This window comes from Hyperoodon ampullatus (assembly GCF_949752795.1).
Source record: "Hyperoodon ampullatus genome assembly, chromosome: 7".
NCBI lineage: Eukaryota > Metazoa > Chordata > Mammalia > Artiodactyla > Ziphiidae > Hyperoodon > Hyperoodon ampullatus.
Genome location: NC_136920.1, coordinates 11,549,552 through 11,576,139, shown reverse-complemented (window position 1 = coordinate 11,576,139; position 26,588 = coordinate 11,549,552). Strand labels below are relative to the sequence as shown.

Genomic DNA, 26,588 nt, shown 5'->3' with positions numbered 1-26,588 from the left:
TTTTCTCTTTCTGATTTACTTCACTCTGTATGACAGATTCTAGGTCCATCCACCTCACTACAAATAACTCATTTTCATTTCTTTTGATGGCTGAGTAATATTCCATTGTATATATGTGCCACATCCCCTTTATCCATTCATCTCTTGATGGACACTTAGGTTGCTTCCATGTCCTGGCTACTGTAAATAGTGCTGCAATGAACATTGTGGTACATGACTCATTGAATTATGGTTTTCTCATAGTGTATCCCCAATAGTGGGATTGCTGGGTCATATGGTAGTTCTATTTGTAGTTTTTAAAGGAACCTCCATACTGTTCTCCATCGTGGCCGTATCAATTTACATTCCCACCAACAGTGCAAGAGGATTCCTTTTCTCCACACCCTCTCTAGCATTTATTGTTTCTAGATTTTTTGATGATGGACATGCTGATCGGTGTGAGATGATATCTCATTGTAGTTTTGTTTTTTTTTTTTTTTTTGTGGTACACGGGCCTCTCACCATTGTGGTCTCTCCCGCTGTGGAGCACAAGCTCTGGAAGCACAGGCTCAGTGGCCATGGCTCATGGGCCTAGCCACTCCATGGCATGTGGGATCCTCCCGGACCGGGGCACGCACCCATGTCCCCTGCATCGGCAGGCGGACTCTCAACCACTGCGCCACCAGTGAAGCCCTCTCTTTGTAGTTTTGATTTGCATTTCTCTACTGATTAATGATGTTGAGCATTCTATCATGTGTTTATTGGCAATCTGTATATCTTCTTTGGAGAAATGTCTATTTAGGTCTTCTGCCCATTTTTGGATTGAGTTGTTTTCTTTTTGGTTATTGAGTTGCATGAGCTGTTTGTAAATCTTGGAGATTAACCCTTTGTCAGTTGCTTCATTTGCAAATATTTTCTCCCATTCTGAGGGTTGCTTTTTCATCTTGTTTATGGTTTCCTTTGCTGTGCAAAAGCTTTTAAGTTTCATTAGGTCCCATTTGTTTATTTTTATTTCCATTTCTCTAAGAGGTAGGTCAAAAAGGATCTTGCTGTGATTTATGTCATAGAGTTTTCTGTCTATGTTTTCCTCTAAGAGTTTGATAGTGTCTGGCCTTACATTTAGGTCTTTAATCCATTTTGAGTTTATTTTTGTGTATGGTGTTACAGAGTGTTCTAATTTCATACTTTTACATGTAGCTGTCCAGCTTTCCCAGCACCACTTATTGAAGAGGCTGTCTTTTCTCCACTGTATATTCTTGCCTCCTTTATCAAAGATAAGGTGACCATATGTGCGTGGGTTTATCTCTGGGCTTTCTATCCTGTTCCATTGATGTATATTTCTGTTTTGTGCCAGTACCATACTGTCTTGATTACTGTAGTTTTGTAGTATAGTCTGAAGTCAGGGAGCCTGATTCCTTCAGTTCCATTTTTCGTTCTCAAGATTGCTTTGGCTATTCGGGGTCTTTTGTGTTTCCATACAAATTGTGAAATTTTTTGTTCTAGTTCTGTGAAATATGCCACTGGTAGTTTGATAGAGATTGCACTGTATCTGTAGATTGCTTTGGGTAGTAGAGTCATTTTCACAATGTTGATTCTTCCAATCCAGGAACATGGTATATCTCTCCATCTATTTGTATCATCTTTAATTTCTTTCATCAGTGTCTTATAATTTTCTGCATACAGGTCTTTTGTCTCCTTAAGTAGGTTTATTCCTAGTTATTTTATTCTTTTTGTTGGAATGGTAGATGGGAGTGTTTTCTTAATTTCACTTCCAGATTTTTCATCATTAGTGTATAGGAATGCAAGAGATTTCTGTGCATTAATTTTGTATCCTGCTACTTTACTTTACTTTTCTCTGGTTGCTGTGGCTAAAACTTCCAAAACTATGCCAAATAATAGTGGTGAGAGTGGGCAACCTTGTCTTGTTCCTGATCTTAGTGGAAATGGTTTCAGTTTTTCACCTTTGAGGACAATGTTGGCTGTGGGTTTGTCATATATGGCCTTTATTATGTTGAGGAAAGTTTCCTCTATGCCTACCTTCTGGAGGGTTTTTATCATAAATCGGTGTTGAATTTTGTTGAAAGTGCTCTCTGCATCTATTGAGATGATCATATGGTTTTTCTCCCTCAGTTTGTTAATATGGTGTATCACGTTGATTGATTTGCATATATTGAAGAATCCTTGCATTCCTGGGATAAACCCCACTTGATCATAGTGTATGATCCTGCTGCTATTTAACATCATACTGTAAATGTATATAGAGCAATTAGAGAGAAAGAGAAATAAAATTTACCCAAAGTAAAAAGGAAGAATAATAATATAATTATATACATATAGAGAGAGAGATGACATGAGCATATAGATATAGAAAATTCCAAAGAATGCACAAGAAATTTATTAGAACTAATAAACGAATTTAAGAAAGTTGCAGAGCACAAAACGAACACACAAAAATCAGTTGTTTTTCTATATATTTGAAGTGAACAATTTGAAAAGAAAATTAGGAAATTTATTACCCATACATCATCTTCTAAAGGAATAAAATACTTAGAAATAAATTTAACCTAGGATGTGAAAGACTTGCACATTGAAAACTATACAGCGTTGTTGAAAGAAATTAGAGAAGACCTAAATAATTGGAAAGTATCCCATGTTAATGAGGTAGGAAGACCTAATATTATCAATGAAGTCAATCATATTTAATGCAACTACAGTTTCAATGAAATCACTATCAAAACTCCAATGTAATGTTTTTCTAGAAACAGAAAAGCTGAAACTTATATTCATATGAAATCAGGGCTCCAAATAGCCAAACAATTTTGAAAAAGAAGAGTAAATTCAGGGGACTCATGCATCTCAGTTTCAGAACTACAATAAAACTACAGTTACCAAATGTTATGGTACTGGTATAAGGATTGACATACAGACAAATGTAATAGAATTGAGAGTTCAGAAATAAACCCATACATTTATAGCCAACTGTCTTTTGACAAGGGTGCCAAGACCATTTAATGTGAGAAAGAACAGTTTCTTCAACAGATGGCATTGAATAACTAAATGTCCACATACAATAGAATAAAGTTTTCTCTTCTGTGCACACTGTATATAAAAATTAACCCAGAATGTATCATTGACCTACATATAAAAATTAAAAACTTAAAAATCTTAAAAGAAAACATAGAAATAACTTTTCATGACCCTTTATTCAGAAATGAATTCTGAGAAATCAAAAGCACAAACAACAATAGAAAAATAGGTAAATTAGAATTCATCAAATTTTAAAACTATTGTGTATCAAAGTACATTATCGATAAAGTGAAAATACAAACTGCAAATGGGTGAAAATATTGGCAAATCATATATCTTTTAAGTGTTTAATATCCAGAACATATAAATAATTTAATGACAAAATAATAAACCAATTAAAAATTAGCAAAGAATTTGAATAGATATGGTCACAAAGAAGATATTCAAGTTGCAATAAGCACACGAAAAGAACCTCAACAACATCACTTATTAAAGAAATGCAAATCAATACTATCTGGGAAACCAGTGAACACATACTAAGTTGGGTATAATAAAAAAATAAAAATCATAAATAGGAGAGAGCTCAAGAAGGTGGAGCAAGAGAATGAGTACCTCACTTCCCGCCATTAACACATCACAAATACATCTACATGTAGAACAATTCTCAGTGAAAACTAACTGTAAATTTGCATAAGTACTCCTGTACAACCAAGGTTAAAAGGTAGATAAACAAGTAAGGATGAGAAAAAAAGCTATTTTGTCAGAACCTGTGCTCCTCTGAGTGGACTAAAAGAAAAAGGGAGATTTCATGGGTGCACATGTGTAAGGAGTGAATGCATGCTGGCTTGCCACCAGACAGGGCATGTAGAGGTCTGCTCTAGTGGCTGCTGTGTTTATCATGACCACCTCACTATGCACCATAGCTCAAGCAGAACAAATGCTTAGGTCCTGCTTACTCCACACCACCAGCAGAATTGGATCTAGGGTGGCCAGGACCTGGGAAAAGACTCAATTTTGGGATGCAGATGCTCCCCTGTAACAAAGTAGACATCAGGTGGAGCAGCGACAGCCATAGTTAGCAGTTACTCTAGTGGTGCCCTAGAAGTAACCTTGACTTGTGATAGCAGCTGCCCCACAACAGCACAACCCTCCCCACGTGTCCCACCTGCCCTGAAGAGAAGTTCCACCCAGGGCAGGAGCAATGTAGTCTGGGGACAGTGATCAATTAATTATAAGCACAAAGCATCTTGCTCCTGAGACAGGGCAGAGAGGGGACTGCTCTAGAGGCTGCCAGTTTTTGAGGACTGCCTTGCTGTGTCCCCCAGCCCAAGCCAAGTGAATGTTCTGTTCTTGCTCACTTTATGCCACAGTGCGGCACTGGATATGGGGTGGCCACCACCAGAGAAAAGACGCAGCCATGGGCTGTATCTGAGTGGAGCTGCAGAGGCCTACACAGCACAGAATTAGACCTCTGTAGGTGCACAAGCCACACTTGCTTCACCACTCTCCTCCTCTAGAGCAAAGGCCCCACTCTCGAGAGAAAGAAAAACACACAATTAAAAGGAAAACAGGCAGCATGAGCCCAACCCTCAGGGCTTCCAATCCAGCAACTTGGGATTAGATCTAGCTCCTGACAAGGCAATGATGGCCACTGAACAGAGGGAAGTCCTGCCTCACATCTTGAATAGGCTCTAGGTCTTCTACTGCCAGGCCTGCCCCATCAAGGTGATACCTGCCAGCACTCCCTGAGGAAACAGCTGACTGACAGCCACATCAAATCCAGCCCTCTCCCCAAAGGCACTGGACACACCCAGTCTACAAAGAGATGTTCACACATGAGAACACTCCTTCAAGACCACAACAGGTAACTGTTTCAACTAAATACATAGAGACAGAGAAATTTAAGTAAAATGAAAAAACAGAGGGACTACTCTCAACTGAAGGATCAAGAGAAAATGCCTTAAAAAATAATGAAACAGAAATAAAAAATTTACATGATAAAGAATTCAAAACATTGATAATGAAAAATGTTAACTGAATTAGGGAAAAGATTGATCTAAACACTGATCATTTAAACAAGGAAATAGAAAATGCAAGAAAGAACTAATCAAAATAAATAATTCAATATCTGAAATAAAGAACACACTAGAAGAAATGACTAGCAGACTAAGTGACATATAACAAAGCACAAGTGATCTGAAGATAGAATATTGGAAATCACACAGTCAGAACAGCAGAATGAAAGACACATAAAAAAAAATGATCACAATCTACAAGATCTCTGAGATAACATGAAGCATGACAACATTTGCATTATTGGGGTTCCAGAGGGAGAAGAGAAAGATAAGTAGATTGAAAATGGATATAAGGAAATTATGTCTGAAAATTTCCCAAACCTGGAGAAAGAAACAGATATCCAGGCACAGGAAGTACAGAGGGTCCTAGAAAAGATTAAACCAAACAGACCCACAACAAGATATATCATAATTAAAATGATAAAAGTGAAAGATAAAGAAAGGATTCTAAAGGCAGCAAGAGAAAAACAATGAGTTATATGCAAGAGAATTCCCATAAGGCTATCAACTGATTTTTCTGCAGAAAATTTGCAAGCCAGAATGGAGTGCCATGACATATTCAAAGTGCTGAAAGGAAAAAAACTGCAACCCAGGATACTCTACCAAGCAAGAGTACCATTTAGGATAGAAAGAGAAATAAAGAACTTCTTAGAAAAGCAAAACTGAAAGAATTAATCAATACTAAACATATCGTAAAAGAAATGTTGAATATTCTTCTCCAAATAGAAAAGAAGTAAGGATCTATAAGAGAGGGAAAATCCCATTAGGGAACACAAATATATAGAAAGAATTTAAGATCACTAAATGTGCCAGCTGTACATTAAAAGTCAAAAAATTGTAAAAACAACCATAATTACTATGAGATAAACAGTTAAGAGATAAACATGAATATGTAAAAATGACATCAAAACCACAAATGTGGGGGAGGGGAATAAAAATGTGTATGTCTTAGAATGTGTTTGAACTTAAATAACAGTCAGTTTAAAACAAGTGGGTATAATTATGAGTCAACATACATGAACCCCATGGTAAAAATAAATCAGAAACCTATAGTAAATACACAAAAATCAGGACTTCCCTGGTGGTGCAGTGGTTAAGATTCCATGCTCCCAATGCAGGGGGCCTGGGTTCAATCCCTGGTCAGGGAGCTAGATCTCACATGCATGCCACAACTAAGGAGCCCGTCTGCCGCAACTGACAGGGTGCAACAAAATAAATAAATAAATAAATAAACAAACAAATAAATAAATAAATAAATAAAATAATTTTAGGGCTTCCCTGGTGGCACAGTGGTTAAGAATCCACCTGCCAAGGCAGGGGACACAGGTTCGAGCCCTGGTCGGGGAAGATCCCACATGCTGCAGACAAACTAAGCCCATGCGCCACAACTACTGAAGCCCGCGCACCTGGAGCCTGTGCTTCACAACAAGAGAAGCCACCGTGATGAGAAACCCGTGCACTGTGAGGAAGAGCAGCCTCCGCTCGCTGCAACTAGAGAAAGCCCGCGTGCAACAAGGAAGACCCAACACAGCCAAAAATAACTAATAAATAAATTTATAAAAAGAATACACAAAAATCATAAAGAGAGAAAGCCAAGAACACTATTAAAGAAAATCATCATTTTATATATAGTAGTGTGTACACCTGAAACCAACACAACATTGTAAATCAACTATACTCCAATAAAAAGTAAGAAAAAAAATTTAAAAAGAAAATTATCAAATCACAATAGTAGGAACTAAAAGAAGATAAAATGAAGAAAGCAGATCTATAAAAACAACCAGAAAACATGTAATAAAATTGCAAAAGTACACCACTATCAATAATTACTTTAAATATCAATTAACTAAATGCTCCAATCAAAAGATATAGAGTAGCTAATTGGAAAAAGAAACCAAGACATTCAGTATGCTGCCCACATGAGACAACTTGAGAGTGAGTCTGAAAGTGAAGGGATAGAAAAAGATATTTCAAAGGGAAACAACAAGAAATCAGAAGTAGCAGTACTCATATGAAACATAATAGATTTTATAACAAAGCCTATAGAAAAAGACAAAGAAGATTTATATAATAATACAGGGATAAATACAAGAACAGGATATTACACTAGCTAACATATATGCACTCAATAGAGGAACACCTAAATATAAAAAGCAAACACTAGCAAACATAAAGGGAGAAATTGACAATAATACAATAATAGTAGGAAAATTTAACATTCTACTGACTTCAGTGGACTGATCATCCAGACAGAAAATCAGTAAGGCAAAAGTGGTCTTAAAGACACAATAGACCAGTTGGACTTAGTTGATATCTACAGGACATCACACCCCCCCCCCCCGAAAAATCAGAATACACATTCTCTTCAAGTGCACATGGAATGTTCCCCAGGATAGATCACATATTGGACCACAAAACAAGTCTCAACAAATTTAAGATAGAAATAATATAAAACATTTTTTCCTACCACAGCAGTATGAATCCAGAAATCAACTACAGGAAGAAAAATGGGAAAAGAACAAACATGTGGAGACTAAATAACATGCTGCTAAGAAACTACTGGGTCAATGACAAAATCAAAGAGGAAATCAGAATATACCCTGAGACAAGTGAAAATGAAGCACACTTTCCATAAACTGTGAGATGCATCAAAAGCAGTTCTAAGAGGGAAGTTTATAGCAATACAGGCCTTCCCCCCAAAACAAGAAAATTCTCAAATAAACCACCTAAACATAGTTAGAAAAAGAAAGACAAACAAAACACAAGTCACTAGAAGGAAGGAAGTAATAAAGTTCAGAAAGAAAATAAATAAATATAAATTTAAAAAAATAGAAAAGATCAATGGAACCAAGAGTTGGTTTTTTGAAAATATAAACAAAATTGATAAACCTGTAGCCAGGCTCACTAAGAAGAAAAGAGAGAGGACCCAAATAAACAAAATAAGAAATGAAAGAGGGGAAATAACAACTGATACCACAGAGAAACAAAAAAATCATAAAAGAATACTATGACTATTTATACATCAAAATATTGGACAACCTAGAAGAAATTAACAAATTTCTAAAAGCATGCAGCCTGCCAATACTGAGTCAAGAAGAAACAGACAATTTGAACAGACTGATCAGTAGAAGTGAGATAGAATCTTTAATTTTAAAAACTTCTTGCAAACAAAAGTCCAGGGCCAAATGGCTTCAAAGGGGGAATTCTACCAAACATGTAGAGAAGAGTTAATATCTATCCTTCTCTAAAGAAGGTAAATATATACAGTGGTACATATATACAGTGGAATACTACTAAGCCACAAAAAAGAATGAAATAATGTCATTTGCAGCAACCTGGATGGACCTAGAGATTATCATACTAAGTGAAGTAAGTCAGAAAGAGAAAGACAAACAGCATATGATATCACTTATATGTGGAATCTAGAATAAGATGCAAAATAACTTATCTACAAAACAGAAACAGATTCATAGATATAGAGAACAAACTTGTGGTTGCCAAGCAGGAGGAGTGGTGGGGGAAGGATAGATTGGGAGTTTGGGATTAGCAGATCCAAACTATTATATACTGAATGGACAAACAAGTTCCTACAGTATAGCACAGGGAGCTATATTCAATGTCCTGTAATAAACAAAAAAAAAGACAAGAATATGAAAAAGAATGAATATATATATATTCATATATATAGTCATATATATATGACTAATCACTTTGCTGTACAGCAGAAATTAACATAACATTGTAAAACAACTATACCTCAATAAAATAAAATAAAAAACAAAAACATCTATACTTCTCAAACTATTCCAAAAAATTGCAGAGGAAGGAGCATGTCTGAACATATTCTATGAGGCCATCATCACCCTCATACCAAAACCAGACAAAGCTGTCACAAAAAAAGGAATTAGAGGCAAATATCACTGAAGAACATAGTTGCAAAAGTCCTCAATAACATGTTGTTATTAGGAAACTGAATCCAACAATATATCAAAAAGATCATACAGAATAATCAAGTGTGCTTTATTGCATGGATGCAAGTATTTTTCAGTTTCTGCAAAGAAATCAATGTGATATACCACATTAAGAAACTGAAGAATTAAGAAAAACCATATGGTCATCTAAATAGATGGAGAAAAAGATTTTGATAAAATTCAACATTCATTTACAGTAAAAAGTCTTCAGAAAGTGGGCATAGAGGAAAGATACCACAACGTCATAATAGCCATATATGACAAGCACATAGCTAACATCATAATCACTGGTGAAAAACTGAAAGCATTTCTTATAAGTTCAGGAACAAGAAAAGGGTGCTCATTCTTGCCACATTTATTCAACATAGTATTGGAAGTCCTAGCCATGCAAATACAATAACAAATATTGGTGAGAATGTGGACAAAAGGGAACCCTTGTACACTATTGGTGAGAATGTAAATTGAAGCAACCCCTGTGGAAGACAGTATGGAAGGTTCTCAAAAAACTAAAAATAGAGCTACCATATGACCCAGCAATTCCATTCCTGGGATAATATCCAGAAAAAATGAAAACTCTAATTCAAAAAGATACATGCACCCCAATATTCAGAGCAGCACAATTTATAATAGCTGAGACATGGGAGCAATCTGTGTACCCATTAACAGACTAATAAAGAAGATGTAGTATATATTTACAATGGAATATTACTCAGCCATGATAAGAATGAAATTCTGGTTTTTGCAGCAATGTGGATGGACCTAGAAAATATTGTGCTAGTGAAATAAGTCAGAGAGAGAAAGACAAATACTCTATAACATCACTTATATGTGGAATCTTAAAAACTAATACCAATGAATGTATGTAAAAAAAAACAGGCTTACAGATACAGAAAACAAACTAGTGGTTACAAAATGGGACAGGAAGTGGGGAGGGAGATATTAGAGATATGGTATTAAGAGATAGATAAGACTATTGTGCATAGAACAGAAGAGCAGCAAGGATATATTTTAAAGCACAGGGAACTATATCCATTATCTTATAATAACTTATAATGGAATATAATCTGCAAAAATACTGAATCACTGTGCTGTACACCAGAAACTAATATAATATTGTAAATCAACAGTACTTCAACAAAAACTTAGAAATTTCAAGTGTTGGTGAGCATGTGGAGAAATTGAAACTCTTGTCCATTGATGGTGGGAATGTAAATTGGTGAAACCACTGTGGAAAACAGTTTGACAGATCCTCAAAAATCTAAACATGTAATTGCCATCTGAACCAGCAATTCCACTCCTAGGTGTATACTCTAAAAACAGGGACTTAGACAGCTGTATATCAAAGAATACAGAAAAAAAGAATGAAGTTCTGGTACATGGTACAACATGAATAAACCTTGAAAAAATTATGCTAAATGAAATAAACCTGACAAAAAAGAACAAATGTTGTAGGCATCCACTTATATGAAATATATCTAGAACAGGCAAATTAATAGAGACAGAAAGTAGATTAGTGATATCAGAAGAATAAGAGGGCAGGAGTGAATGGGAAATTACTGCTTGATGGTGATAGAATTTCTCTTTGTGTTGATGTAAATGTCTCAGAAAAAAGACAATGATGGTAGCACAACATGACGAAAGTAATTAATCACAGGTTTGTACATCTAAAAATGATTAAAATGACAAGTATTGTATCTATCATATGACAATAAAAACATTCAAATATATCTCCAAATATCATTGTGAATTATGTGTCTAGTTCTGTCAATATTGTTTCATGTATTTCAAACTTTTTTTAAGTTAAGGTACATTTGACATTTCCAGCGTTATCTTTTCTGTAAATGTATTTTGTTTTGAAATTTATTTTATTTGATATTAATATAAAGACTCCCACATTATTATTACTATTTTAATTCTATATCTTTTTCTGTCAATTTACATTTTTTTACCTCTTTATTGGAGTATAATTGCTTTACAATGTTGTGTTAGTTTCTGCTGTATAACAGGGTGAATCAGCTATATGTATACATATAACCCCACATCCCCTCCCTCCCACCCTCCCTATCTCACCCTTCTAGGTCCTCACAGAGCATCGAACTGATCTCCCTGTGCTATACAACAGCTTCCCACTAGCCATCCATTTTACATTTGGTAGTGTATGTATGTCAATGCTACTCTCTCGCTTCGTCCCAGCTTTCCCTTTACCCGTCTGTGTCCTCAAGTCCTTTCTCTACGTCTGCGTCTTTATTCCCGCCCTGCCACTAGGTTCATCAGTACCGTTTTTTGTTTTTTTTTAGATTCCATATAAGTGTGTTAGCATACGGTATTTTTTTTCTCATTCTGACTTATTTCACTCTGTATGACAGACTCTAGGTCCATCTTTCAACTGACAATATTTTAAGTACTACAGTGGGCAGTGTAAAAGTACATCACTTTTTTGATCACTACAAGAAACCATATGCCAATAAAATGGAAAACCTGGAAGAAATAGAAAAATTCTTAGAAAAGCACAACCTTCAGAGACTGAACCAGGAAGAAATAGAAAATATAAACAGACCAATGACAAGCACTGAAATTGAAACTGTGATTAAAAATCTTCCAACAAATAAAAGCCCATGACAAGATGGGTTCACAGGCGAATTCTATCAAACATTTAGAGAAGAGCTAACACATATCCCTCTCAAAATCTTCCAAAATATAGCAGAGAGGGGAACACTCCCAAACTTATTCAACGAGGCGACCATCACCCTGATACCAAAACCAGACAAAGATGTCACAAAGAAAGAAAACTACGGGCCAATATCACTGATGAACAAATGTGCAAAAATCCTCAACAAAATATTAGCAAAATGAATCCAACAGCACATTAAAAGGATCATACACAATGATCAAGTGGAGTTTATTCCAGGAATGCAAGGATTCTTCAATATATGCAAATCAATCAATGTGATACACCGTATTAACAAATTGAAGGAGAAAAACCATATGATCATCTCAATAGATGCAGAAAAAGCTTTTGACAAAATTCAACACCGATTTATGATAAAAAAAAAACCTCCAGAAAGTAGGCAGAGAGGGAACTTACCTCAACATAATAAAGGTCATATATGAAAAACCCACAGCCAACATCATTCTCAATGATGAAAAAGTGAAACCATTTCCCCTAAAATCAGGAACAAGACAAGGATGCTCACTCTCACCACTATTATTGAACATAGTTTTGGAAGTTTTAGCCATGGCAATCAGAGACAACAAAGAAATAAAAGGAATCCAAATCAGAAAAGAAGGAGCAAACTCACTGTTTGCAGATGACCTGATACTATATAGAAAATCCTGAAGATGCTACCAGAAAATTACTAGAGCTAATCAATGAATTTGGTAAAGTAGCAGGATACAAAATTAATGCACAGAAATCTCTTGCATTCCTATACACTAATGATGAAAAGTCTGAAACTGAAATTAAGAAAACACTCCCATTTACCATAGCAACAAATAGAATAAAATATCTAGGAATAAACCTACCTACGGAGACAAAAGACCTGTATGCAGAAAACTATAAGACACTGACGAAAGAAATTAAAGATGATACAAAAAGATGGAAAGATATACCATGTGCTTGGATTGGAAGAATCAACATTGTGAAAATGACTATACTACCCAAAGCAATCTACAGATTCAATGCAATCCCTATCAAACTACCAATGGCATTTTTCACTGAACTAGAACAAAAAATTTCACAATTTGTATGGAAACACAAAAGACCCCAAATAACCAAAGCAATCTTGAGAAAGAGAAATGGAGCTGGAGGAATCATGCTGCCTGGCTTCAGACTATACTACAAAGCTACAGTAAACAGGACAGTATGATACTGGTACAAAAACAGAAATATAGATCAATGGAACAGGATAGAAAGCCCAGAGATAAACCCATGCGCATGTGGCCAACTTATATTTGATAAAGGAGGCAAGAATATACAGTGGAGAAAAGACAGCTTCTTCAATAAGAAGTGCTGGGAAAATTGTACAGCTACATGTAAAAGAATGAAATTAGAACACTTCCTAACACCATACACAAAAACAACCTCAAAATGGATTAAAGACCTGAATGTAAAGCCAGACACTATAAAACTCTTAGAGGAAAACATAGGAAAAACAGTTTGACATAAATCACAGCAAGATCCTTTTTGACCCACCTCCTAGAGAAATGGAAATAAAAACAAAAATAAACAAATGGGACCTAATGAAAGTTAAAGCTTTTGCACAGCAAAGGAAACCATAAACAAGACCAAAAGACAACCCTCAGAATGGGAGAAAATATTTGCAAATGAAGCAACTGACAAAGGATTAATCTCCAAAACATACAAGCAGCTCATTCAGCTCAATATCAAAAATACAAACAACCCAATCCAAAAATGGGCTGAAGACCTAATTAGACATTTCTCCAAAGAAGATATACAGACTGCCAACAAACACATGAAAGAATGCTCAACATCATTAATCATTAGAGAAATTCAAATCAAAACTACAATGACATATCTCTCCACACTGGTCAGAATGGCCATCATCAAAAAATCTATAAACAATAAAAGCTTGTGTGGGTGTGGAGAAAAGGGATCACTCTTGCATTGTTGGTGGGAAGGTAAATTGACACGGCCACGATGGAGAACAGTATGGAGGTTCCTTAAAAAACTAAAAATAGAACTACCATACGACCCAGCAATCCCACTACTGGGCATATTGTGGTCTGAGAAAACCACAATTCAAAAAAAGTCATGTACCGCAATGTTCATTGCAGCACTATTTACAATAGCCAGGACATGGAAACGACCTAAGTGTCCATCAACAGATGAATGGATAAAGAAGATGTTGCACATACATACAATGGAATATTACTCAGCCATGAAGAGAAACGAAATTGAGTTATTTGTAGTGAGGTGGATGGACCTAGAGTCTGTTATACAGACTGAAGTAAGTCAGAAAGAGAAAAACAAATACCGTATGCTAACACATATATATGGAAGCTAAAAAAAAATCATTCTGAAGAATCTAGGGGCAGGACAGAAATAAAGACACAGAAGTAGAGAATGGACTTGAGGACAGGGGGAGGGGGAAGGGTAAGCTGGGTCGAAGTGAGAGAGTGGAAAGGGCATATATATACTACCAAATGTCAAATAAATAGATAGTGGGAAGCGGTTGCATCCCATGGGGAGATCAGCTCGGTGCTTTGTGATCACCTAGAGGGCTGGTATAGGGAGCATGGGAGGGAGATGCAAGAGGGAGGGTTTATGGGGATATATGTATACATATAGCTAATTCACTTTGTGATACAGCAGAAACTAACACAACATTGTAAAGCAATTATACTCCAATAAAGATGTTAAAAAAGTACATCAGTTTTTTAACTCACTCTGGTAATCTCTATCATTCGATGGAGTGTTTAGGTCATTAGCAATTAATTTGACGTGATTGTTTGGGGATTTTCTTTCCATCTACCATTTCATTTTTTGTTTTCTAAATCATTTTCTTGATGATGATAGTGATTATGAACATGATTATTTGGTGTTGTGTTTGTTCTTATGTATCCCATATTCTGTTTGGGAGGAAATTATTTGAAGCTATTTTTAAATATTGCAGAGGAATTCCTAATACCAAACACTGTCTGTCTGTTTTTATTACAGACAATGGGCTTATATTTACATTAACACATCTCGTTTAGTCCACATTGTCTCTACTAAGACCCTCTTTTCTTGATGCCCAATGAAAGACAAAATTCACTTTTCCTTATTTGTCTTTCACATTCTTTTTCCCTTCATTCTTCATTTTACATAATTCTTTCCTGTGAGAGATTGATATAATAGCCACTGTCTGGGTTATGGTGCTCTTATATTCTGTTCTAGGAAAGCACATTACTTGAGGTTTATAAATACAGATTCAACAAAGAGTGACTCTTACATAAATCTTCAACAACTTTGATGCATTGCTTCACTGATCATTTGCATCAGTTGCGTCTTCACCTGTCTGGTGCTAGAGACCAAAGTACACTTTTAGCTCTCTTGTGTTCTACACACTATACAGACTCTCCACTATGGTAAATGCATAATGTTAGTACAATGAATGCTCATGGTATATTCCAATTTCCAACATTGTAGTTTCTTTTGTATGGCATCACTTCCTGTCAGAGTCCTCCTGGGGATTGGATGATGAAGTTTTAGTAATGTTAGTCTGTAAACCAGAGTGTTAGTATGAAGCGATTTCCGTTGCTGATTTAGCTCTTGTTTACTCAAGGTTTCAGGTACAAAGAATCACTTGTTAAAACATTGTCTAAATTTCAATGTATGCTTTGTTTTCTTAATTTTTTTTTTTTTTTTTACCACAAATTATCATTGCTCCCATAATCTAACCTGCCTCTCTGTTTCTTAGCTTTGGGAGAAAGTTGATTCTCAGGTGGTGTTTGCTCCAGCTCGCCATCTCTGGGACCTGTGCAGCCTTTGCTCCCACCTTCCTCATTTACTGCTCACTACGCTTCTGGTCAGGTTGTTCGGCTGTGGTCATCATAACAAATAACTGGATGCTCAGTAAGTCAACAGTTTTGATTTTCTTGATTTTCCAAGCCTTGAATTTAACTTTGAAATTTCACCCTTATGTGACATTAATATCCCAATTGGGTTTTCTTTCAGTTGTAGAGTGGACAAGGTCCCAGTCAAAAGCCATGGTAATAACACTGATAACCTGTGCCATTAGTATTGGACAGATAATGCTGGGAGGACTGGCTTTTGTCTTTAGAGACTGGCATACCCTGCAGCTGGTGGTGTCTATACCATTCTTTGTCTTCTTTTTCTCCTCAAGGTATGAGCCTCTCTCTCACTCCACTTAAGGGAACCTAGATGAAAATGCATATTGAATTGGGATATACTGATTTTCTTATTCCCTGGACCCTTTCTTGTTGTTTTGACCTAAACCAGTGTTTCTCATCTGTTCACTCTGATCAATTTGAGATTTGAGAAGTAGAATAGGGAGTAACAGTGATCTTCCTTCCGGGGAGCTTGAGGTATTTTCTGCCATTTTGCTTCCTAAGTCTTACCCAGTATTGTGGTCATTGAGTTATTCCAATATTGTTTTTCTTATAGACTTGAAGATATACTTTCAATTTTTTGGCTTTGGAATGAATAAGGTACAATAAAGTTTTCCATGATTTTCTATGTTGCAGATGAAGTTGGATAAAGGAAGAGGCAGAAAATTTATTCATAGAGCAATTTAACAAAATAGCAACAGAATTTCTCCAGAAGTGAAAATGACATGCAGATTGGATGACTTACATTACGTGTTCAACACTTCCTCTTCCCTTAAATAATTTTAACAAATATTTATTTATGGATAATTCCACCCCTACACTTAAAAGCACTTTAGGGAGAATTAGCTTTAGTAGATCACAGAAAGATGACTACAGGCTTAATATAGTGAGATGAGTACAGAGAGAAAGAAGAGTGTAATCCATGTCAGACTCATCTGCTAAGTCATTCTATTCTCATAACAAGGAAGATGTGCTTATTGTTTCCATTTATTTATAAGAAAACTAAAGCAGATGTAAATAAGTGACTCATTTATGTAGTTAGTTACCAACACTTCTGGTAGTGGCAGGAGTATTCACAATATTTGTTGGTCTAAAAGTTTACATAATTTGGGGACTTCTTTTTTCAAAATAATATACATTATATATACTATATATAATAATATATATAATATACATTATATATACTATATATAGAATATATATATAATATACATTATATATACTATATATAGAATATATACTATGGCACAAATTTTCCAGATCTCATGCTCAGCTTTGGAAGGGATTTATGCAAGTGAGGGACTCTCAAACTTAAGCTTCATAAGCCTCTTTGGAAAATCTCCTGGTGAATAAGCAGAGAGGCAATTTGAAAACAAAAAGTCTGTGATCCTATGCATGTAGTACATTTTTTGCCTTCCATCCAATATCCACCACTCCAATTGGTGGTGGATATTGGATGGAAGGCAAAAAGCATATGTTGTAATTAACCATAGGACGAATAAGCAAGAGATAGCTGACTGCACTAGTGTGCCCTTCTTTCATCAGGTGGCTGGTGGAATCTGCTCGGTGGCTGATTATCACCAATAAACCAGATGAGAGCTTAAAGGAACTTCAAAAAGTTGCACACAGAAATGGAATAAAGAATGCTGAAGCAGCCCTGAACATAGAGGTGAGCAGGAAGGGGAAGGTGGTTATTGGGTTGGAGAGAAGACACAAATGGACACTTGCCTTCTCCTTATTATAGATAGACAAACGGCTTTTCTAACAAGGGCAGCTAGTTGAGAATGCAAATTCCCTGGTCTTTCATGGCCATCTCATAGAAAAGAAGCTGTGAGCACTGTACAGAGCTTCTTCCTATAGCTCAATTCCTGATCTGACTCTATACCCTATGTGCTCTCCTGGGTACCCTGCCCACCTCTGTGGCCTCATTTTCAAAATATCATTGTTGCCATTTAATTTCCTGGAGTCTCCTTTAACTCCCTGCATCCTTCTTCATACCATGTTCACTCCTGTGATTGTATGTGTAACATGTTACATTATAAAGAAAGGGAACACATCTCTCCTCTCCTATTGGGTGCCAGCGCTCATCACAATACCTGGCACTGTGTTGGCAAATGACACATTTGTCGTTCTTGAAGGGTTTGAGAGCGACCATGATGGAGGAGCTGGAGGCCGCACAGACCAAAACTACTGTATTTGACTTGTTCTGCACACCCAACCTGCGTAAGAGGATCTGTCTCCTGCTCTTTGTGAGGTGGGCTCCACGCGGTGCATGACAACATTCAAAGAGTGGGGACATGAATCTATGTATTTCACAGGTTTTAACAGTGCTGTGAGAGGGAGGCGCTGATTTGGAGAAAAAATGAGGAAATCACACCAAATAACACTCACATGAAACTGATTATATGATGAAAAGTTAGTTAGGTCATATCACACTATCAGTCTTTTCTCTGGAGATTGATGTTGAGAACTTCTATCACAGTACAGATTTGGGCACTTAATTTTCTTCATTTTTCTTTCAATGTTAATTGAAGCAAACGTTGCAAACAGAAACATGAAGAGGTAAAAAACAGATACAAATCAATGAAAATGTCAGTATGTAAAAAGGTAGCCAACATACAGATCAAGATAGAAAATCCTAATTCCCCAAGACTTCCCCTCAACTATCTGCTACAGCAATATTCACCACCTCCACACCATTGCCTGACTGTTCTCTCCTCACAGCCCGCTCCTGTGCCAAATAAAACTTAACAGTGGTTCTGATCTCCTTCACTGCAGATGAGTGTTGCCTGATCTTGACCTTCACATAATATAAATGATAGAAGGGTTCTGTGACAGGCCGCCTTTCCTCATGCTCATTCATGAAGATTCATCCATTCTGTTGCATGTGACAGTAGGTTGTTTTCCTCCCTAATGCTTTAGTTTCCATTAGATGAATACACTACAATTTCTTTATGTACTTCAATATTGATGGACTTTTGTTTCCAATTTGGATACAGTTTTTTTGTGTGTTAGCACAAGGGCTTCTGTTAAAGTCTTGCTCATTATCTCTTGAGGGGATATAAGTATTTACTTTGGTATAGTCAGGAGGAGAAATTTTAACTTCTGAATTTTTGAAGATTTATATACATGGACAAAAAGCACACAGGACGATAAACACCCACTGCCAAGCTTAAGAAAGTGACTATTTTTTTGTGTGTGTGTGGTACGTGGGCCTCTCACTGTTGTGGCCTCTCCCGTTGCGGAGCACAGGCTCCGGACACGCAGGCCCATCGGCCATGGCTCACGGGCCCACATAATGCTCCGCGGCATGTGGGATCTTCCTGGACCAGGGCACGAACCCGCGTCCCCTGCATCGGCAGGCGGACTCTCAACCACTGCGCCACCAGGGAAGCCCAGAAAGTGACTATTGAATAGTAAAATTTATCTTTCCCAGACATATCCCTGTAGACTGCTTATTCATTTTACTACATTGTGCTTTTTGACCTTTTCATATCCACTAGGACACAGACTTACGTTTCTGAATTCTAGATAATCAGAGTGGAAGGAAAAAGTACATATCATGATAAAGAGAAGACCTGTTTGCAATTGCTGTGTTCTGTGATGATTTCTTCTATTTTCTTTTTTTTAAACATCTTTATTGAAGTATAATTGCTTTACAATGGTGTGTTAGTTTCTGCTTTATAACAAAGTGAATCAGTTATACATATACATATGTCCCCATATCTCTTCCCTCTTGCATCTCCCTCCCTCCCACCCTCCCACCCTCCCTATCCCACCCCTCTAGGTGGTCACAAAGCACCGAGCTGATCTCCCTGTGCTATGCGGCTGCTTCTCACTAGCTATCTATTTTATGTTTGGTAGTGTATATATGTCCATGCCACTCTCTCACTTTGTCCCAGCCTACCCTTCCCCCTCCCTGTATCCTCAAGTCCATTCTCTAGTAGGTCTGCATCTTTATTCCCGTCTTGCCCTTAGGTTCTTCTGACCTTTTTTTTTCTTTTCTTTCTTTCTTTTTTTTTTTTAACATTCCATATATATATATATGTTAGCATACGGTATTTGTTTCTCTCTTTCTGACTTACTTCACTCTGTATTACAGTCTCTAGGTCCATCCACCTCACTACAAATAACTCAGTTTCGTTCCTTTTTATGGCTGAGTAATATTCCATTGTATATATGTGCCGTATCTTCTTTATCCATTCATTTGTTGATGGACACTTAGGTTGCTTCCATGTCCTGGCTATTGTAAATAGAGCTGCAATGAACGCTTTGGTACATGACTCTTTTTGAACTGTGGTTTTCTCAGGGTGTATGCCCAATAGAGGGATTGCTGGGTCATATGGTACTTCTATTTTTAGTTTTCTAAGGAACGTCCATACTGTTCTCCATAGTGGCTGTATCAATTTACATTCCCACCAACAGTGCAAGAGGGTTCCCTTTTCTCCACACCCTCTCCAGCATTTATTGTTTGTAGATTTTTTGATGATGGCCATTCTGACCAGTGTGAGATGATATCTCATTGTAGTTTTGATTTGAATTTCTCTAATGATTAATGATGTTGAGCATTCTTTCATGTGTTTGTTGGCAATCTGTATATCTTCTTTGGAGAAATGTCTATTTACTGTGATGGTTTCTTCTATTGCAATACCTAAATCTGTCTCTCTCTGGGTGAAATAGATCTTTTATGTGGACTCCTTTCCTTTAGATGCTCTTTGGGTAAAAGGTAGATCCTCAGTGGGAATCTTTGATTCCATTTCTGATGGTACAGTTGGTACATGTTTGCTTTCCTGAATTCTTACATTTTCTTTTAGCCCCAAGAACTCTTATATGAACTTTAAATTTCCCAGAACTGTGTTTGAAACCAGGACACTGTGCTCCCACTCGAGGGGACACAGGTAGTTTCTTTGCAGTTTCAGTCACTAGTTGAGAAAAGGGAAACGCTTTACAGTATTGGGGCTGGCGGAATAGAAGGAGGACTCACAGCATACAGACAACTCTCAATAAGAAATGATTTCCCTAAATTTTAAGTTTTAATGCTTATATATTCAAATTCTCTATACCATCCAGTTTGGTGATTGAGTCAGGTTATGTTTTCCCGTCACTGCTAACTCTATGCTTAGGGACTCAAAAAAAAAGAAGGACAAAAGGAATATCATTTTCCTTTATAGCCATGTTATTTTAATGGTAACTTTATCACCCTAAAAGGAAGTGTTATACAAATCAGACTACACCTTTATTCTTAAACATTGATCATTGGCTGCCTGGGTCAATATAATAATCGACTGCAACACATTGGCTCTAAATCTTACAGCTTGTGTCTTTCCTCTTTTGTTCACTACAGATTTGCAAGCACAATACCCTTTTTTGGCATTTTTATCAATCTACAGCAATTTGGGAGCAATATTTTCCTGTTCCAGGTAATCTTTGGAGTTCTCACTGCCTTAGCCCGATGTCTTGCACTTCTAGTATTGAATTATATGGGCCGTCGACCAACCCAGATGCTTTTCATGTTCCTGGTGGGACTTTCCATTTTGACCAACACGTTTGTGCCCCAAGGTGAGAGAAGACAGGACTTTGGGGAGAAAAGTGTCTTTTTCCCACCCTTCAGGGATTGTATTGGTCACACTTGTCTGAAGTCACATTTAAAAAGAGGTACCACTTATGCGCTAAGTATTCCCCCAAACCAATCTGATGGTTTATGAGAAATTCTGCTAAAAATTTTTTGGGAAAAAAACTAAAGGTCAGCGAGGGGCAAACCAGGCATAAGTTCATCTCATCACATTGTGAAGTGTCTTAAACTGGTACAATTTATCCCAGATTATTTCTCTAGGACAGCAATTGTTTACCTGCCTTTTGTCCATTCACACTTCAAATAACAAACATGGAGGGGTGAGGCCTTGCAATGATCCCCCAGGTGAGGACACAGCATGGTCACTCCCTCTGTTTGGGCTCTTCATTACCAGCTTTGATGACTAGTCATTTCCCCGTCTCCACATACCCACATATCAGTGTGGTGTTAAGTCACCATGACTGCAGCTCTTGCTCATGAGAGTCTCCCAGGAAATGAAAAAAATCCCCCCTTTTCAAGGAATGAAGGAGTGAACAGTAGGAATAGAATTTAAGCAGATTAAAATCCTTGTCCAGGGCTTCCCTGGTGGCGCAGTGGTTGAGAATCTGCTGGCCAATGCAGGGGACACGGGTTCGAGCCCTGGTCTGGGAAGATCCCACATGCCGCGGAGCAACTGGGCCCGTGAGCCACAATTACTGAGCCTGCGTCTGGAGCCTGTGCTCTGCAACAAGAGAGGCCGCGATAGTGAGAGGCCCGCGCACCGCGATGAAGAGTGGCCCCCACTCGCCGCAACTAGAGAAAGCCCTCGCACAGAAACGAAGACCCAACACAGCCAGAAATAAATAAATTAATTAAAATAGGTGTTTTTAAAAAATCCTTGTCCATTCCCTGTTAGATTACTTTACAAGTTAATAGAAAGATGATATGTAAGGATTTGTAGAACCTTAGTGGGCACTATGCTTCACGGTCTCCCGATGCAAGAATATGCTTCACAGCATTACAGATGGGTGGACTCTGCTCTTTAGAATACCATTAATGATGCAGGCTTACTCCCTTACGCGAGAGTTCTTTCCAATATTATAAAGCTATAATTAGATTTCTTTTTATACTGTGCAGAAAACTGTTTCTCTGAAATTTTTTTTAGTGGTCCCAAATTCTTTTTTTCCAAATAGAAGTTTCCATTCTTGGTTCTTCATGTCTAACATTGATGTAGATCCAGCTTCTCTTCAGCCTGTCCACTAACAAAAAAGCCCTGTCCTTCTATTACTCTCTTGTGCCATACTCACCCCATGGCAATGCTGTATCTACACTAGGTTGACTGACTCATTGAGGTTTGTCTGGGACTTTCCAGGTTTTATTAATGAAAATCTCACATTGCTAAAACCTCCTAATTCCCAGGAAAACCAGGATGACTGGTCACTTTAAATTCTGCACTTTAATTGTAAAGTCCTCAAGTTTAAAGCTGAGGCTTAGACACAGTAATTGTCCACATGACAGTCCTGCCTTCTAAAATAAGCATAGAGCAAGTACTGGACAGAATAACTAAAAGCAAATTTCTGCCACACTCACCTTTTCTTCTTCTTCTCTGGCAAATCTCAGATATAGAGAGAGATTTGTTACAATTAACCGAGATAATTTTATGTACATTTTACAACCTACATTGATAACTTTATCTTTCTCAGTTTATAAAAGACTCCATGATCCTGCTACTGTAATATTTTATACAATCTATTTCAAGCATACAAATAACCTGTAGAGTTGTTTATCCTGAATAAATTTGGTGGATGCTGATTCCTTTAACACAGCTTTCTTAATCTCACTGGTCTTCCTCTCTCTAGATATGCAGACCCTGCGTGTGACTTTGGCAAGTGTGGGAATCAGCTGCGTTGCCGCTTCTATCACCAGTTATTCTGTCCACTGTAATGAACTCATCCCCACTCTCCTCAGGTATAAGGATTTTTTATATCCTTCTGAAGCCTGAGTAAAGATTGATATATAGTGTCAGTAGTTTAATATAATTTGTGGTTTAGGAAAGGGACCAGGAAACTGTTCTAATTCCACTAATAATAAGGTGGTAGTTATCCATTTGTAAGTTCCAGTTATGAGTGTAAAACAGAAATATAAAGCACCAAACATATTAGAAAATAAAAACAAACAAAAAAAAGTGGATTTAACCTTAATTACTGTGTATTTGAGGTTGGCTTTGGATATGGATTTTCTAAAAAGTGACTTTATTGTTTATCATCTAATAGGTGTAAACTGTGCTACTAGAATAGAAAAATGGAAAATCAAGAACAAAGAACTTTGAATATCCCTCCAGGGCCAAAAAATAGGACTTTCCCAGTTAATTGATGCTTATTGTGGAATAACATAATAAGAAATGTTAATTATAAAGCAATTATTTGTAATAGTAATAGTAACAATATACTAAAAAACAATTATCACCAAAGTTTATCAAAAAAGCTGACTTGGTATCATGTACTGTGCTAAGCAGTATTTCAATACATCTGTTTTTATTAAAATGATGAAAATGGGTCTTAACACATTTTGACCCTGTCAAAGACAGCTAGAAAATCACAGAGCAAATCACAAAAACAAGTGTTTCATAAAGCCCACATATGTAATAATTGTGTTTTAGTGTGTTCCATAATCACATCAAAATAATAGATCGTAAGTTACATGCGTGGATTTTTACTGGATTATTATGTATTCTTGTTTACCCTTCAGGGCAAAAGCTTTGGGATTAGATGTAATGGCTAGTAGGTGTGGGTCAGCACTGGCTCCCCTCTTGATGACCCTGGTGGTGTATCTACCCACTCTGCCCTGGATCATCTATGGAGTATGTCCCATTATTGCTAGTCTTGTTGTCCCTTTCCAACCTGAAACCAGAAATCTGCCTCTGCTTGACACCATCCAGGATGTGGAAAATAAGTGAGTAATGCTTCTAGCCATCCCCTGGGAGAGACTGTGCGCTTTGGATCTGTGAGTGAGGAAGACAAAACACAGAGTGGGGCCCTCAGATCACTGGGAAGGCTGAGCCTGCCTGGGATACTTCCATCTTGGGCCATTGCCTTCACAAGTGGCAAGGTCATTTCTAACCATTGTGAGTTCCAGTCTAGACTGCAGAGATTCCTCTCTGCCCTGTTCTCATTGGTTGTTTTAGTGCTGAAGACACAGTAATTAGCTCTCTTGTGAGGGCATATCCTACCCGCCCTCATGATAGTATTTCATGATCCTCAGATCCGTAAGAGCATGGGATATAAAGGGAAAAGAAATGGGATGACCAGTGAAGGAACAATGTTAGGAAGATCATGTTGAGTTAAAGACTCTTTGATGATGGCCATTCTGAAAATCTACAAACAATAAATGCTGGAGAGGGTGTGGAGAAAAGGGAACCCTCTTGCACTGTTGGTGGGAATGTAAATTGATACAGCCACTATGGAAAACAGTATGGGCGTTCCTTAAAAAACTAAAAATAGAATTACCATATGACCCAGCAATCCCAGTACTGGGCATATACTCTGAGAAAACCATAATTCAAAAAGAGTCATGTACCACAATGTTCATTGCACCACTATTAACAATAGCCAGGACATGGAAGCAAACTAAGTGTCCATTCACAGATGAATGGATAAAGAAGATATGGCACATATATACAATGGAATATTACTCAGCTATAAAAAGAAATGAAATTGAGTCATTTGTAGTGAGGTGGATGGACCTAGAGACTGTCATACAGAGTGAAGTAAGTCAGAAAGAGAGAAACAAGTACCGTATGCTGACACATGTATATGGAATCTAAAAAAAAAAAAGGTTCTGAAGAACCTAGGGGCAGGACAGGAACAAAGATGCAGATGTAGAGAATGGACTTGAGGACACGGGGAGGGGGAAGGGTAAGCTGGGACGAAGTGAGAGAGTGGCATGGACATGTATACACTACCAAATGTTAAATAGATAGCTAGTGGGAAGCAGCCACACAGCACAGGGAGATCAGCTCGGTGCTTTGTGACCACCTAGAGAGGTGGGATAGGGAGGGTGAGAGGGAGACGCAAGAGGGAGGAGATATGGGGATATATGTGTATATATAGCTGATTCACTTTTTTATACAGCAGAAACTAACATACCATTGTAAAGCAATTATAGTCTATTAAAGATGTTAAAAAAATTTTTTAAGAAAAAAAATAAAGACTCTCTTTGAAAAGAAAATAAAGAAATAAATCTTGTGTAGGTGCTTGTAAGATTCAGGCAAATTTTGTCACTACAAGTAATGGAAAGTATCAAAGATAGGGGAAAAAAGAAACTAGTAAAAGTCTTTTAATATGAGAAATATGCTATCTTTGTAACCTAGGACTTCAATAATAAAGTTCTACAAACTGAGTGAATTAAACAACAGAAATGTATTGTCTCACAGTTCTGGAGCCTGGAAGTCTGAGCTGAAGTTGTTGGCAGGGCCATGATGCCTCTGAGGGCTCTAGAGAAGGGTCTATTCCAGGTCTCTCCTGGTTTTCGGTAGTTCCTTGGCTTGTGGCAGCTTAACTACAATCTCCACATGGCATCTCCCTGGCATGTCTCTACGTCCAAATATCCCCTTTGTATAACGACACCAGTCAAATTGGTTTAGGGGCCCAACCTACTCCAGTATGACTTCATCTTAATTAATTATATCTGCAAGAACCATGTTTCTAAATATGGCAATCTCATATTCTGAGATACTGAGAGTTAAGGCTTAAGCATATGAATTTTTGAAGGGACACATTTCACTGCATAACAAATGGGGCTAAGATTTTCAACTCACCTACTGACTTTCCAAAGGTGTCTTTGGTCAGAGGTCTAAAAAGTCCAAGTGAGAGTAGCACTTTCTAACTGCTTTCTTGGGTCTGCACAGTCAGCAGAGCCTTTTCCAGGATGAGTGTCAATCTGTCATGAATTTTATTGGATTATAAAAAGCTGATGGTTAAGGATCAGTTTGTACTTGTGCAGGGATGGCATCCAAACTTACTTTTATTTTTTTCTATTTTTTAATGTGTGTTTTTATTTGCTAACTGGTTGGTTGATTTGTTTTTTTCTGTTTTGTTTTTCCAGCAAAAGATTCTCAAGAGAAGCAAATGAAAAAGATTTCTACATTAAAGTGACAAAATTTTAAGTGGATTTCATGAGATGACTGGTGAGGAAAATAAAAATATGAAGAAAAAAATGAGAGTTTTCCTTTATCTTTACATACTAGCAAGAAAATATACTGGAACATGAATCTCATTTACAATCATGGCATTAATTTGCAATTAAACATATGATTTCTTGGAACATATAATTCCATGATCAGAAAAATGGTGCCCACATAGAATGTTAGGAAACATTTTTTCCTCTTCTATTCCTGAAGGAGTTGGTGTAAAATGG

The 26,588-nt window shown here is 37.1% G+C and overlaps 1 protein-coding gene across 1 annotated transcript in view; it reads left to right on the top strand.

Moving 5' to 3' along the window:
• LOC307055246 (solute carrier family 22 member 10-like) overlaps nucleotides 1–26,337 on the top strand; it is a gene marked incomplete at both ends in the record, with an annotated part of 32,597 nt that extends 6,260 nt beyond the window's left edge. The window contains 8 exons of the mRNA XM_079707303.1: nucleotides 15,472–15,626; nucleotides 15,729–15,897; nucleotides 17,168–17,291; nucleotides 17,761–17,876; nucleotides 20,967–21,181; nucleotides 23,033–23,141; nucleotides 23,922–24,125; nucleotides 26,277–26,337. Coding sequence (XP_079563429.1) covers nucleotides 15,472–15,626; nucleotides 15,729–15,897; nucleotides 17,168–17,291; nucleotides 17,761–17,876; nucleotides 20,967–21,181; nucleotides 23,033–23,141; nucleotides 23,922–24,125; nucleotides 26,277–26,337 — 1,153 coding nt within the window. The remainder of the gene's footprint in view (nucleotides 1–15,471; nucleotides 15,627–15,728; nucleotides 15,898–17,167; nucleotides 17,292–17,760; nucleotides 17,877–20,966; nucleotides 21,182–23,032; nucleotides 23,142–23,921; nucleotides 24,126–26,276) is intronic.
• Between the last annotated feature and the right edge of the window lie 251 nt (nucleotides 26,338–26,588).